The sequence below is a fragment of the Stegastes partitus genome, unplaced genomic scaffold, assembly GCF_000690725.1.
Source record: "Stegastes partitus isolate 25-593 unplaced genomic scaffold, Stegastes_partitus-1.0.2 Scaffold117, whole genome shotgun sequence".
Lineage (NCBI taxonomy): Eukaryota > Metazoa > Chordata > Actinopteri > Pomacentridae > Stegastes > Stegastes partitus.
This window is the reverse complement of record NW_007577848.1, coordinates 723,757-739,485: the sequence shown is the minus strand read 5'-3', so window position 1 is coordinate 739,485 and position 15,729 is coordinate 723,757. Positions and strand designations below refer to the sequence as shown.

General features: G+C 39.6%; 1 protein-coding gene across 10 annotated transcripts in view; it reads right to left on the bottom strand.

Annotated features, from left to right (window-relative positions):
- ptprfa (protein tyrosine phosphatase receptor type Fa) overlaps positions 1-15,729 on the bottom strand; it is a 349,532-nt gene that overhangs the window by 20,500 nt on the left and 313,303 nt on the right. For all 10 annotated transcript variants that reach the window (XM_008278153.1, XM_008278154.1, XM_008278155.1 and 7 more), the window contains 4 exons: positions 8,622-8,745; positions 8,281-8,456; positions 4,997-5,116; positions 4,177-4,331 (listed from right to left, as the gene is read on the bottom strand). In XM_008278153.1, the coding sequence (XP_008276375.1) occupies positions 4,177-4,331; positions 4,997-5,116; positions 8,281-8,456; positions 8,622-8,745 (575 nt within the window). The remainder of the gene's footprint in view (positions 1-4,176; positions 4,332-4,996; positions 5,117-8,280; positions 8,457-8,621; positions 8,746-15,729) is intronic.

Sequence of the window (15,729 nt, the reverse complement as noted above, 5' to 3'; positions counted from 1 at the left end):
AAACAAAATAACCTAAAATACTCCTCAGACAATATCTGGTCAGTCGTGTCATCACAGTTCTGAAACTGCCAAATTTCAGTCAATCTCCCCATCACAGTCATAAAAACATATCTCTACTACCAGCATTTGGTGGTGAGATACACTTAAAAATATAACAATGTCATAATATCAAATATATTTTTCCTTGATATTCAGACGAATACAAAAAATTGCAAATATTATAATATCAAATAATAGAAGATCTGGACAGCCTAGACTATCCTGGAAATGAAGGTGGTGAAATTACCCTGAAAATAGCTTGAGGCTCATAGGGTTAAATTGGTCCAAGGATCAAATTAAACTTAAACCATGCTTTTACTTGCCGTTGCAGGCTGCAGTCGCTTCATCTTTTAGTTGCAACACCAAATGGAAGTTTCTAACCAGCCTATTATATTAGGTAGCGCTGCTGCAGGTCCTTTGTCCCTGCTGCTCCTCATCATCATCCACCACTTTGCCTGACAGTACCACTGTCTGCACTTTGTTCCTCCACAGCAAGATACAACGAAACACTGGGTATTTGTACAGAAAACAGAGCTAATATTCCTACGCTCAGTAGGAACAAATAATTGAGGCTGTCTTCTTGTCTGTCTTACATTATGGTGATGTTATCTATAAACATGCCTCTGCCCCCACTCTTGAACCTTGATTCAGTTTATCACGATGCCCTAACATTTACTGCTGGTGACAGTTATTCTGTATGATGTGACAGGCAGCTATTTTTATTTATTTTTAAAGCTCTAAATGGTTGTTTGTCATCACATATCACGTTTTTTTTACACAAGTGTCAGTAGAAGTAGAATATTATTTGTTTTCTGTTACATGAATTAAGGCATTTCGTGCATAAATTAATGCAGAAAAGGTGCAGAAGATTCATCAGAAAGCAGGAAGTTAGGTGTTTAATGCTTCAGGGTGAATACAATCTATGTCCCGGTTTCCTTCTTTAACTGGTCCTATAACCGTCATTGGACTCGTTCCAGTGATTAGCTGCTGCTCAAAGTTCCTTGTGTAAAAAGTAAAACAAAGTATTTGGAAAACAAATACTTTTGTTTTTTGTACAACATAAAAGTGGTATATAAAAACTTGACACACTTTTAGGTTAATTTGAAGCCATTTTTTACAAACTACTTTGTTCTTAATTGTAAGTGTTGTTAACTGTGTTCTGCTGTTGTCTGTTTTAATTTATACGCTTGACATCACTTAAAATGAGGACAAGGTTGAATGAATGAATCAATAAAAACATGTCTCTCATATGCAGATTCTATTAACTTTTGTATCGTTTTATTTTGCAGCATATTTTTTATTTATTTTTTGTATTATTCTATTAAATGTCTTAACCGAAATACTTTGGCATTGGTGATTATGAGGAAAATATGTCACAATAACAAGAAAAAAACGTGATTTTATAACATGACAAGGACCAGATTCATATCATTCATATTACCATGTCAAGGTGCAGACAAAGAAGATGTACAGGTTTTGTTTTAAGCTGAGCTAGACACTGGTCCTTTTTTCAACTATAATGTGCCACTTCTATTCAAACTCTGGTTTAAACTTTAAACTTACTTTTATCTATTTCAATCTTCTATTTTTATGTTCTCTTAATTCGAATTGAAATGTTTTTACTCAGTTTTTCTTTCCTTTTGAGCATGCACTATGTAAAGCACTTTGAATTGTGCGTGAACAAACACACTAGCCTTACTTTGTATGTTTACAACGACTGCTTTCTGTTACGACATTACAAAATGCAATATAATTCTGAGTTACACACATATTTCACAAGCGTATGCGGCGCTACACTGTGACACTGCTGACCTCAGTACTGCACAGAAGACGTGATGTGAAGGTCTCTGAAACAGCAGGGAAGGAGCACGCTGCCTACAGGAAAGTAGACTGGGTTCTCAGATCTTTGCTTCTCTTGTTCCTTTGATATGTTTGCTATAAAGCTTCACAGGTCAGCCGGGTTGGTAAATACCAGCGTGCAAATAAGACTTTCAAGGATTTCAGGAAAGTTCTGTGTTTTATTTTTGTGTATTACATTTATTTTGATGAATCTGAATAACATTCAGCAGTTAATGCCAAGTATTTTAGCATATTTGTGCGTAAAGTGTAAAACGTCTTTCCTCTGGTCGCTTTAAGGCTTTAGTTTAACAGACTAGGTCGCAACAGACTGTATTTTCTGACCATGTTAAGTATTAAAACTGGAAATTGAGGTGAAAAGGCTTCTGTGAAAGTCTCCTCCTTGCTGCATTCCACTGCCTTCTTCATTTACCAAACACCTAGTGTATTTAAGGTCCAAGCAACGAGCGGTGCAAAGGCCTCTTACATCTATAGGGATAATTATTGTCATTCCAAATGAATTACATGTTTGAGCAGCTAAAGGTGCTCATGAACCTTTGCAGTCCTGACTTTAGGTTCCACTTACAGGTACCAAATTCAGCAGACACATGTATCATTTCCACATGGAGGAAAAAGCCTCCTGAAGTCATACCCCAAGTACCTCAGAAAGTCAGCCATTTGTACTTTACTGTTGAGTTTTGGACCAGTGTTTGCCATTTACAGGGGCTGTACTGTAACGCTCTCCTCTTAGATAAATAAACAGAGCAACTTCAAGTTTGGTCAGTGTCATATAACGCTATTGCAAAACAATCAGAGCTGGGACTTATCATTGTATGCTGTTGCCATGATGATGTTTTGCCATTAAAATGGAAGGTGTTGGTACTAAAATATACATCATCCAATGTACTCTTCTGGAAATGTCCAGCTGGGAGCATTTGACAGGCCTTTGGAGGTGCAGTGCTTTTTCAGCTGAGATGTTTTGGTTGCTTTGACATGGAATATTTATGGAGCAGGAGTAATGTGTTGCAACTAGCTACCTAATTTTGCAGGTAGTTTGTTTTATCAGCAAGTAGTGACTGTAAAAATGTCAGTACATGATTGAGTAAATGCTAAGGCCTTTGCCCTGAATGCTGGAGCATGTAGAGAGAGGACAGACTCACTCTGATCTGCTTGGCTCCATGAGATTTTGTGGCAGGGAAACATCCTACCACTAAGTAAGTACCACTGCTTAGGTTCAAGAGTTGAAGTTTGTCAGGTAGTTGTGGTGTTTGTCCAACTAATCCTTGTGATTGGACAACTGGGTAAACAGTGACAGTGACGAGAGCAGCATTTCAGAACATATTTCAGCTCTCAGCACCCAGAAAAAGGCTCCTAGTTCTCAGCGTAGAACAGATTCTGTCAAAGACTCTTCATACTACTGCCGTTTGTGTAATGTAAATATGAGGTTCTCATTTTGGAAACAACTGAAAAAATATGGTAGACACACCTCCTAACTGGCTCCTTTAATATTCCCTGTCCTGATATGGTGACCTCATATTTCAAGTTTTCCATGGGTGCTTAAAAATGATCTATGGGAGAACTCTATAGCACAGGTGCCTGTGATTCATGCTGTTACAATGTACAATGAATGTCGCATTCCCCATCCTTCAAAACCTTCACTCGCTCCTGTCCCGCAGAGAATTCACTTCAAAATCCTTCTCGTCACCTACTAAGTCTCAACAGCCCATTATTATTATTATTATTATTATTATTATTATTAATAATAATATGAGAAAGTTTAAATCATGCCTCCCTTCACATCTACACACACCTGCAGAGCCACTTTAAGAATGCTGTTCATGGCATCCTGTATATACTGCATATATGCTTCATCTCATATCCTATAGCTCGTTTATACAGTTTATTCTAGCCATACTATTTATACTAATAATGCTTTTCATACCGATATTTATTTCCACCTGTAGATTTAGATCATCTGTCTTACATTGTATTCACAAATATTAGTGTGTTCATAGTGTTCTGTCCATACAGTCAATTCTACAGTATATATATTGTATATACCATACTGTAAATAACACACTTTACAGCTGCTTTTGCACTTCTGCTTAGAAGCTAAACTGCATATTGTTGTCTTAGTACTTGTTCTCTACGCAATGACAATAAAGCTGAATCTGCTCTAATCTAATTTAAACGGTTACACAAATCACTGGATGCTGCTGGAAACGTGTATTACGATAATGTCAGATAATGCGACACACACTTGGCTGCATGTTGGAGGTGTGAATGTAACAGGCGGCTTACCTGCAGTGAACCACCATGGGTCCAACATCTGGAGGGTTACAGGCCTTGACTCTGCGTAGAAAGGCCAGTGTTGGGGTGGGATACTCAGGCACGCCGTGGTCAGGCCAGGCCAGAAACTGGAACTGTCTAACTTCTCTTTTCTCACTGGAGCCGTTCTGTTGGAGAACACACACACACACACACATTCACTCACATTTGGTCATTTATAAAAACTTAATTCAGCACACTGAGAAATCCATGATTTGATTATATATCCATCAGTGCAGTGACATAAATGCATTAGAGTCACTAACTGATCAATCATCTGACTCATTAATGTGAGGATCTCACATTAATGTTGTGTATTAACATAGCTTTTACCACAACAACACTACACAGCCCAGTTTATGTGCTCCAGACCAGTTAATGGAAATGAGCCTAAATCACATTTTCTTCCTTTATTTTATGTGACATTTCAAAAGTTCTTTTTGAACTTGTTTGATAACTATATGGAAACACAGCTCGTAACTGGGTTGGTGTGTGTCATTTAGAGGACAGGCTGTTTGGGAATTCACTGATTCATCTGCATGGTGAGGAGTGTCTTTGTTAATGTTCAAAAGAAGCTAGTTGGGTTTTTATGACCAAAGGAAGATAAGATTTGACAAACTTGTGGTGTATTTTAGTGGTGTTGGAGTGAACGCACTCATGATACATGTTTAAAAAGGGCTTTAGTGCTCGTTCAGAACAAACCACCGACGCATTCTGTGGTCTGTGAGTCAAGACGTGCTTTGCTGCTAAACAGTCACACTCTATATGAACAACATATGCATCAAGTTCTCACCTTATAGAGGGCGAATGTTCGCACGCTGTATGTAGCCAGCTCCACAGTGTCCAACATGGTCACCTGAATCATCCCATATGTCTCTGTGCCTCGACTGGGCCAATACTGGTCACACTTCACCTACACACACAAGCACAGTAAATGTACTTACATTTTTACAAATAACAGCGTTGAGGATAGTAGGGGGAGGAAAGAACAGAATAGCTGGCCATCCACACATCCATTTATAACTTTTGTCCAGGACATAATATACAAACAGAAGCAGGTCAGATAGACTGCATTGGATATTAATGAATTCCACAGTAGGATTCCTCATGATTTTGTTGAGTCCACACTTAAACAGTTGACAAACCTGGAAAATGTAGACTATAATACATAATGAATTTAGATATAGGGAAACAGAAACGCAAAGTTTTCCTAATCAAATGACTGCTGTAACTGCCTTCAACACATAGAAGCACTCTTTGATCTAGAATGGGACAAAATCAAATGTCTTCATTCATTTGGTTAAGTTCAGGCACAAAAACAAATTGGATAAGTTAAAGGAAAGATGTGGGCGTATGTTGAAATAAGTAATAAGCGTGTAATATTTCCTGCCCCTCTGGGTGAACCACAGACAGGTGTTAGTGGTTCTGACAGAGGACTGAGGGTGTCTGTCACAAATAATAATGGCGCTCTGCTGTGGCTCTCAGCGCTGCCCTGTGGTTGTGGAGTTATTAACAGTGTGAAAGAGGGCTGACATCATTACTCATATGAACACCGTCTCTACCCGGCTACCTCTAGCGGGAAGCTGTTGCAGAGCCAAGCTCATCTGTACCACGAGAACCGTACATCAGGGTGTCGACGCTCCTCCTCCAGCCCTCTTGTCTATTGTTTCTGTACCCCTGTTTGAAATATATGTCCGACTGTGCAAGAATCTCATTCAGACAATGTTTTTAAATTATAAGCTGCAGTAAGAGTAACTGAACTCAGTGATACCTTTTAATGTGTTTACAGTCAGTCTCTACAGAAAGAATTCAGACCCCTTTGCTTTTTGCAGACTTTATGGTGTAGGAAATCTGATTCCATATGAATAAAAATGTAAGCTTTGCACAACAGCCTAGACTCAATAACCAATAATGAAAAAAAGTAAAGGTAGATTTCAAGACATATTTGCGCAAAAGTGAAATCTCTCATTTACAAATGAACACAAACACAGAGAAGTATGCATATTGAGAAAAGCCAATGGACTCACTAGCCCCGTCACTTGCTCCAGCATGATGTCCTGCTCTCTCTGGACAAACTCCACCTCCCTGAACATGTGACATTTGGCTCCAGCAACTAGAACCCACTCCACTAGCCAAATACCAACAAACCCTAAAGCTTTATTTTTTTATACATTTCTTTTTTAAAGTTTTTTTTTTTTTTGTTGGCATTTTTGCATTTATTGGATAGGACAGCCGAAAGAGACAGAGACAGGAAAGAATGGAGAAGAATGGAGGAAGGACTTGCAGTAAAGGGCCATGAGTGGGATTCAAACCCATGGCCGCTGTGTCGGGGACTATAGTCTCCGTATACGAGTCGCCAGCTCAAACGGTTGAGCTATGTTGGCGGCCCCCTAAAGCTTATATTATAATGCCCACCTCCTCAAGTATACAAGGCTTGGGCATGTGACGTATGTTTTATCATTCCCTAGATCTGTGAAAGTCTATGTAGACTGCTCTGTAGATATCCACGTGCAGTCCATAATTTGTCTGTTTGGCCACTACGTTACAAGGGCAGCGTGTATATGTTTGGGAGTAGTGTCCACGTGTGGAATATGTAGACATATGACCATGTAGACCTACTGCACATGTGGAAAGGAGATTGCAGCAAACTACAAAGTCGTTTAATAATAGTAACAATGCATCCGTAGTTTCTGCTATCGTCTGTGTGCCTATCTGCAAGGGAGTATAACCAAGGGAAAGGGGCTAAACACACCAGGCCCTCACAGAGTCAACTTATGTCACAGTTGTAGCGTTAGAGTGTCTAAATTCATGAGGACTTGAAACGGTATACAAATCAGGAATAAAACACACTACCATGGCAGTACATGTTGCTGGAAAACAACACATTGGCATAAAAAGAAGCAAATTTGGATTTGTCTTTCATTCCCGGCATAATCAGCTGTTTTGGTCGAACACTCCCTGTTGGTCACAGTGCAGTGTAAAAACATTTTTAGCAAAAAGTCAGGAAAGTTATAAACATCTGTAGTTCTTAAGTTTGGCTCAAACAACTCTACAAATGTGCAGTAAACGACCAAAAAAGTGTGCACCCAGATGCTGACGCGGACAGACAACCGTCCTTGCAAATTTCTTCAGTCCACCATCCATGCTTGGTTTGTGCACATTTTGTGGGAGGCAGAGTAATAACGCCTATGCGTCACCAATTTCACCATGAACTATGGGCAAGTCGAAGAGTCTGCAGATATGCAGTCTCACAGACGGTGCATAATAGCGTTGAAAAGTCAGCATCAGAGCCCTTGCGCACTTGACAATTTGACAGCCAAACAGCCCTGAGCCCTTGCACACTTAAGCTGTGCTCACACTGCGGGAATTTTAAAATCCTGACAGATTTTGAAATTGGGTTGCATCATGCACATAAGGAGAAGCTTCACAGATATTCTTCTCTCTAATCTGAGACATGCACGGACTACAAGAATGGAAAACAATGGCTCATAAAACAACTACAGGATATTATTAAGATTAGCGTGCCAGAGGGATCAGTCAGGGAGCAGTGTGTCACCTCATGTGATCTCACGGTGAAGCAGTGTAGCATGTATACACTTATATATAGACTCCGCAGTGAGAAAAAACTAAAGTAGAAGGGTAAATGATAAATCTAGATAAGAAAGTGGCTGTCGAGGTGCAGTCAACATGGGTTGTCTATTCTTCTGTGAGAACTTGAGGTGAGATCTGAACTCTTAGTTTTCGTATCCGTCGCTAATGTTAGAATGTTAAGTGTTGCTTCTATAAAGTGTAAACTGGTTCGGGCGCTAGCATGATAACTGTAACCATCCAGATTTGAACTCATAAAAATATCAAAGATGTTTGACATTATGGGGGTGGCCTCGATCAGACTGTGAGCAGAGACTTAGGTTTCAGACTGCAACAGTGGTGAGGGGACAACCTTCCACCTGAAGACAACTAGACCAGCTAAAACACAATGATGTACTATCTATTATTACAGAAATCTGAGCAGCTTTATACACCTACATTAAGAAGCTACCTGTAAACCAAAGCCATTTGTCAACATGAGAGGCTCACCCGTGACTTCTCCTCTAGGCGGGTCATCATGACGATGGTGCAGGTCCTCTGCTCCCACACCATCCTCCAGAAGTCACTCAGCGTCTCCGGCAGCGGTCCCTGTGTGGCAATGTAAGCATTCTGCTTCCTGTAGCCGTCAATGTAGTTGGCATTTATGTAGTCGCTACCTGGAACTCCTGCAGCCAGGAACAAGTTGGATCAAGTTAGCAAGTGGATTAAAATGGAAGAAGATAAAGTTATTTCTTTCCTACTACTTAGGCTTCCTAATAAAACCCTGTTTGAAATAAAGGTCTGGTCCTCTCTGCAACTCAAGCACAAAGGGAGATGTGTATGTTTCTCACCGTCCACAGGTGTGAGAATAACTCTGGAGTGGTCGTAGGCGATAACATTTGCATAGCGGTTCTTTGGCTTGTTGACCTCCAGGTTGGAGTGCTCCCAGGTAAACTGCTGTCCTGGATCAATAGACTGACAAACGAAGGAGGAGTAGGGAGAAGAATGTAAAGAGTTGGGAGGGAGAGAGAGCAGGTAAGCATTTACTACAACAGTGCCTGCCTTCTTTTCTGTGGTTTAAAGCCTGTCAGAGCTTAGTGTGAAAAGTCCAGACCAATAAATGTGACACAGACATTAATTCATCTTCCCCCCTCCAGCCTGTAGCTCTATAATATGAAAAGCCCTGGATGATCTTTAAGCCCCCTCCTCCTGAAATCCCCTCCAGCCGTCCTCCTACCAGCTCAGTGCCTGCTAGTTAAAGGGAGAGCAATGCAGTGAGGTTGTGGCACAATCATCTGGGATGCACGGTTATGTGCAAAATTATTCATCCTCATGCCAAATTTTGATTCACAGCAATTTTTTATTGGACCAGTAGATTTCTTCTGGCTGGAAATGACATAAACAAGTGACAAAAGATGGTTATACAGAGTTTTAGAGATGGTAATCATATATTTGACCCATTTCTGTTTAAAGAAATATATTTGTCAGTAAGCACTGGCAAAGTCTTTATTTCCCACGTTTACACAGCAACTGAATGGTTCTCATGATTGACAAGCTGGTTGCATATCTCTACCGGGATTTTGTAAGACTTTCTTTTTTGTTGGAAAAAATGTGGCTCCACATACTACAGATATTTCACTATTTACACTCTTACAACCTTTACAAACTGGGGGTTTTTCACAATACTTTGCACATCAGCTTTAGAAAGATATTTCACCATGTTGAATGTATCTTCCAACAACTTGCTGACAACTTGCTCTTCAGTATTCAGCTATTGAACCATGCTGCATTTATTTTATTGATAAAGTATGTTTGATTTATCTCTCAATCTGTCTTGCCATCTCCTCTCTTCTCAGTGGAAGCACATCCTTTGGTTCCCCTGCAAACGTTTTTGTCACTGGTGGCCACAGCTGAGTCAGCCATGGCTTCCCAGTTGTGCTTAAAGGGAAGATTTTTTTTTGTTTTTTTAAAGTGTAATTTTGGAGATTTTTCAAAAGAAAACATCAAAACCTCCAGTGGGTTTTACGGTTCAAAGAGTGAACTTACCAGGCCTGCAGGGACTTGGACCATCTTTCTTTTCTGAGCCAATTACACCATATAAACCAGATTAGCCTCTTCGTGCTCTAGTACAGGTCTCCTAATCATTTATTCAGTATATAAACAAGCAATTGGTTTTAGAGAATTTGTCTACAATGCCGTTTATGTTTGGAACAACATTCTATTATATTTAAAGATGCATGTTTAGTTGACATCTTTACGTCAACACTGAAAACCTTCCTGTATCGATTTTCTCTTACAGCTGCCCCTACAGCTCAAACTTACTCAGGTTGAAAAAATCCTCTAATGTTAATGTTTTTTTTGTGGTTGTTTAAACTTTGATTTTTCAGATTTGTTTTGCTTGCTTCTGTCCATGTTTTCTCTGTAACTGTAATAAGCTGCAGAGTGATTATGCAATTGAAATAAATGAAATAATTAATTCATGTTTGTTGCCTCTTTGCTAATCTCTACTGCTTTTATTGAAATCACGCTACACTAACGCTTTACTGACAACAGGCAGTCTTTAGTCATTTAGTCTGTCAAGGCACAAGCATTGAAGGAGCTAACAGCAGCCATCAGTCGCTAACATGAGCTAGCTGGAGTTCACAGGTGCTAACTAAGTCTAATAGGCACCAACAGGAAATAACAACATCCAACTGGAACTAAAAGGTACTAACAGGAACCACCAAGAGCCAACTGGAGCTCACTGGGGCTCAAAGAATCTAACAGAAGCTAACAGGAGCCATAATGACCAAACAAGAAACATTAGGAGCAAACAAAAGCAACTTGGAGCTCAAAGTAACTAATCGGAGCTAAGGGGAGCTTTCTTTACCTAATATGAGTTAACAAGAGTCATCAGGAGCTAACAGGAGCTTTCTGTAGCTTTAAAAAAAAAAACATACAGGATCCACCAAGAGCTCACACAAGCTATCTGGAGCTAACAAAGGCTAACTAGACCTCAAAGACACTGTGTAGTTTGGCACATTTAAAATTACCTCAGAAATATTCCAGCTTTTGTCATGTTCCTTAATTTCGAAAGAAAGAAAGAAGAGACGACAGCAGATGGTAAAATATACTTCTCTAAATGGTTCTTACAACTTTCTTATTTGTATTCCTATGCATAAAGACCCTGCTGTATGTGAGATGCAAACCAAGGCTGTGTACTGATGTGAACTGCTGCCTGATGATTGGTCTTTATTGATTGCTGTCTGGTAAACAGGTTGAGCTACAATGACGTGCTGCAAATTCATGATGGATCTTCCAGAGTTTCACGGCTCATCTTACATCACCTGGAAAAACCACATACCCATATATATAAACACACACACACACACACACACACACACACACACACACATGGGCAAAACAAAGCAGTGACAAGACTCTAATATCCTGCTGCTTTTTCTCCTCACTGGCTGGACGCTCTGCAACTGATAATAATGACAATGGAGAGAGAGGTTGAATGCACATCTTATTTAACAGCCTGTTAGGTAAGGCTTCCACAACACTGCACTGACAAACCACTCACATTACTGCTAATGCGCTCTGCGAACATGTAGATCAGTTACCGAGATGACAGTGTAATCACACTGCAGCAACACAAAACAAAGCAGGTAAACGCATACAGAGGAACAGCCAGGCGTGAAGCATGTGGATCTGTGTGAGCCAGACTCACACTCAGCACCTGCCACCACATTCGCTGGGTCAAGAATAATAATTGACTTAGCTTTAATACACATTACAGGAGTGATTACAACACAGGGATTAGGTTCCTTGGCACTTGTGATCAAAACAAACTTTAGGTATAGTGTTATGAATAATATACTCATGTCACACCTATTTTTTAAGATGAGTTCATTTGTGCGTAACAAAGAGAGCTTTTGTGACATATTAAAGTTCCTCTAGGGTTATTTTTCAATGTGTATGTATGAGTTGACTGTGTTTGTGTTCACGCACTTGCTTTGTGGATATAGTTATTTACATAAATACATATTTGTCATTTACAAAGGCCTGTTGTCTAACCTTAAAATAGAAACTTTGACACATCATAGCAGGTAAAGCCAATGTTATGCTCCTTAACAGGCTTATAATTATACCTTTGGGTTCTACTAGAGTATGGTTACATGCATTAATAGCAATAATAATATCATTTAGTTTCTCCTTCTGTACATTGCCACAGCTGCAAAAGTCCATTCTGTAAAATGCAGAAGTTGCAAAATCTCAAAAAAATAAGGTTGCCAGTCTCAAGTTTGATTACTACCATTCCCCACACTGACTAGTCTGTTCTGTCCAATGCCAGTAGATCAGTAGATTAAAGAATTTTAAAAGGAAAATTGATTAATGTACATTAAAGAGCCCATCTTTCGCATATTTACAATTTTCAAATTCTATTTTCGGGGTCTGCCTGAACATGTTACATGCTTTACTGTACAAAAATACATTATTTTTCTCATACTGTACATTTCTGCAGAACTTCTTCCTACCCTCTGTCTGAAACACCCTGTTTTAGCCCCTGGCTCTTTAAGGACCCCCTCCTGAAAAACACAGCTCAGATGAAAGTGAGGCTATATAGGTCATGTACCATAACCCCAGTTCTCAGAATATATGCAGCTAGACCTAATAGAAGCTGCTCTTGTAACAAAGTAATAATTCTGTGTTTGAGGGCGTGTAAAATTAGCCGCCAGGCAGGTGTTATGCAAATGAGTAACATGATGATGTAGATAAGAAATGGAAGACAAGCCTTGACTTCAAAAGGAGCGTTTCAGGCAGGTAAGGAGCAGTGTTTTCTGTGGGAGAGATGAACTCCCTTTGGTATGGACTTTGAGCTTTGTAAGTTTGCAAATCTTTTACATGCACAAAAAGAAAGTGTAAAACATGTAGGGAAACAGTGGGTTCTCTAACTCTAAGAAACCCAGGCTATTTTAGCTTTAATTTAATTATCTTCATGTTAAAGCTCTGTGGTCAACATAAGGGCTAGCCACTTACGCTGTATCTGGCTTTTATCAAAACAGTCTGGGCTATCCAGATCCTTCATCCTTATCATCATGTATGATAATACTTGAACATTTTTCACATTCGCCTTTAGCTCATGGAAAAAATAGTTTAGTACTTCGTGCCAAATGGAAATAAATTTAATTCATGTAATATAAGCCCTATATTGGAGACAATGCAGAAATATGTGGTTATTTCAAAACTGAATTATGCTTCGGTGCGCAGAGAAACAACTCGGAACATTGGAAAGAGTGAGTCCTGCGGCTTATTTTGATATGCGGCAGGCCCATGTTATAAAACAAACTTTGTAGCTTATTCAGTTGAGTAGCAGGGTAGTGAAAGTGATTACAGGGATGATTAAAGATATTTCTTTACAGAAATTGAATCTGTTTTTGTAAATCTTCAGTATGGAAAAAACAGGCAGTTCTGTTTTTTTTTTCCTGTAATATGACATTAACATATCAGTACAAAGATATGGTAATATCTATGCAATGTAATCATTCTAAAGATATTAACATATCTAGACTGTAACATATCAGTTCAATGACAAGTTCATGAGTAATTCAAACAAGAGTAATGGGTGTAGAGATGGGCACAGAGCTGCATGTGGGTTGTAACTATGATTTAATTTGATGTCAATTGAAAATTATTTTCCTCGCCCACATTGACCGGCAACTGGCCTTGGGCTAGTCGTGTGGTTTTATTTGATATGCTCTACACCTGACTGCAAATTAAAACGTTGAGATCAATTCAGTTGAGAAGAAGAAATGTGAATTTGGATTCAAAGTGCATCAGTTCAGCTCTCAGGGTTAATAATGGCTGCATTCCACTTATGGGAGCTCCAACTGTTATGCATGCTGGCTTACTGTCATGGCTTACTGGGACATTTAAGCCTTTCCAGCCTGGAGGTCCCTGCCCCGGGGTCAGGCTGCATTTGTTTTTACTGCCATGATTGCAATGGCAAAAATGGAATATCTATAAGGTTGAAGAGCTCATGGTTCAGTTTTGCCGCTTAATACGCATTTTTGTTAATCAAACTTTCAGAAAGAACATGAAAATGCATAGATTGCAGTTAAATAAGGTAATATAGACTCACTGCTTTGATTGTATACTGACCAATCCTGCTTGCTGTCATTACAGTCACCCCACTAAGGCCCATTCTGAGCCAGGGAAAACCCTGTCCTGCAATAAGTCAGAATGTGTGCTGTGAAACAGGTCTGCAGCAGCAGCAGCATGGACACTATCCACTGCCAGTGCAGAGGGTGTTTCAGAAGAGCTGTTAAGGAGCCCTGAGGCTCACCGAACAGCCCAAAATAAGTTTTACTTGAGTAAACCAGCTTTTACTCATTCAATACGGGTAAAATAATAGATGTAATCATTATTATGTAATGAAGAGAATTACTGTTACAGAGCCATATGCATTATATGAAGTGGTCTCCAGCAGTCCCCAAACAGACTGGCCCATTCATCAGATGTAACAAGCTGTGAGATGCTCTGGCAGGTCTCATTTTAAACACAGCCATTATCAGCTTTTCATTTCAAGCCCTGCTGCTCCCACTGTGGACTAATGGCTGGTTCCTCCTATGCAACAGGACGCTGGAGGACATACAGTATGTGTGGGTCTGAATAAGAGTGAGCGGGACCTCGTGCTTCTGTCACTGACATTACCCAGATCAAAGTTAACAGATTCCTCACGCCTGTAAAGCATCTTACACATCAGCTACACTGGCCGTGTTGCCATGTAACTGTCAAGAGAACCTCAAGTGAACTTTTGTAATGTTGCAAGAAAAGAGAAAGAAAATATGTGTTAGGCTTGTTTCCATGAATTGCTTAGGAACGAATTAACTAGGTTGCGAGGTATTGTCAGAAGGTGGCGGTATAGGATATGCTAAGCATGGCTTTAATAAATAGAGTAGAAGAAGAAGGACACAAACACAGATGTTTACCAGCTGTCAGAAACCCTCAAGGAAGAAGAAACAAACAAAGCTTTGTCTTTTTAGGAGAAAAAATTTCAAATAGAAACAGTTCAATAGATGCATCAAAACAAACAGAATACTAGTCTCTGTAACTTCAGATAAGAATGATGCTCGTGTACCTTCTCTCGTGCTCAGGCATAAAGAAATATGAGCAGTCGTGCAGGCAGCAGTTTGGCTCCTGTTTCATTTCTGCTTTCTAAGCACAACAAGGTCATCAGCTTCTTACATTTATCTCCTTTTACTGAAACTGCATTTAAGGACATTCCTCTGCTCAGTTTAGATTACATTCTCACTCCTAATGAAATCCAGCAGAGCTCCACTGTGGTTAATTAATAACCTTGTAATATTCAATAATTGAAAAAGCTCCTTCCACTTTATAAGTAAATTAGACTCTGTAAATGCATTTACAGCTAATTAAATGAAGGTTTCCTGCTCTTTACTTAGACTCTAGAAGTCAACTACATTTTGCTACAGCACGTATAGCTTACAACAAAGTTGTTTACCTGCAATGATACATTTTTGTGTTTGTATGAATGAATACTCTATATCCATTTTGGCTTTTCTTTCATAAGCATATAGTGGGAGAACTTTGTAGAATGTGACAAAAACTGAGGCCAGTTCTCCAAGATGCTTGGAACACACTGCTTCCCAAGTAACCTGTGCAACCTGTGTACCAAAGAGACTTGCTGCTAAAAATGTAAAAGGTATACGAAGACCCACTACGGTCTGAGTGAGTCGTCTATGAGGCCCAAAATTTGGTGCCATGCCCATAGACTGCAATATTGTGGCAGTCTACTGCACATACACACACAAGCCTTCAATCCTCTACAGTCTGGCTTTAGATCAGGCCACAGCTGCATCACTGCCACGATGGAAGTGGTTAATGACATCTTCTGTGCTCTTGACAACAAGGAATACTGTGCTGCTGTCTTTGCTGATCTGTCTAAAGCGTTTG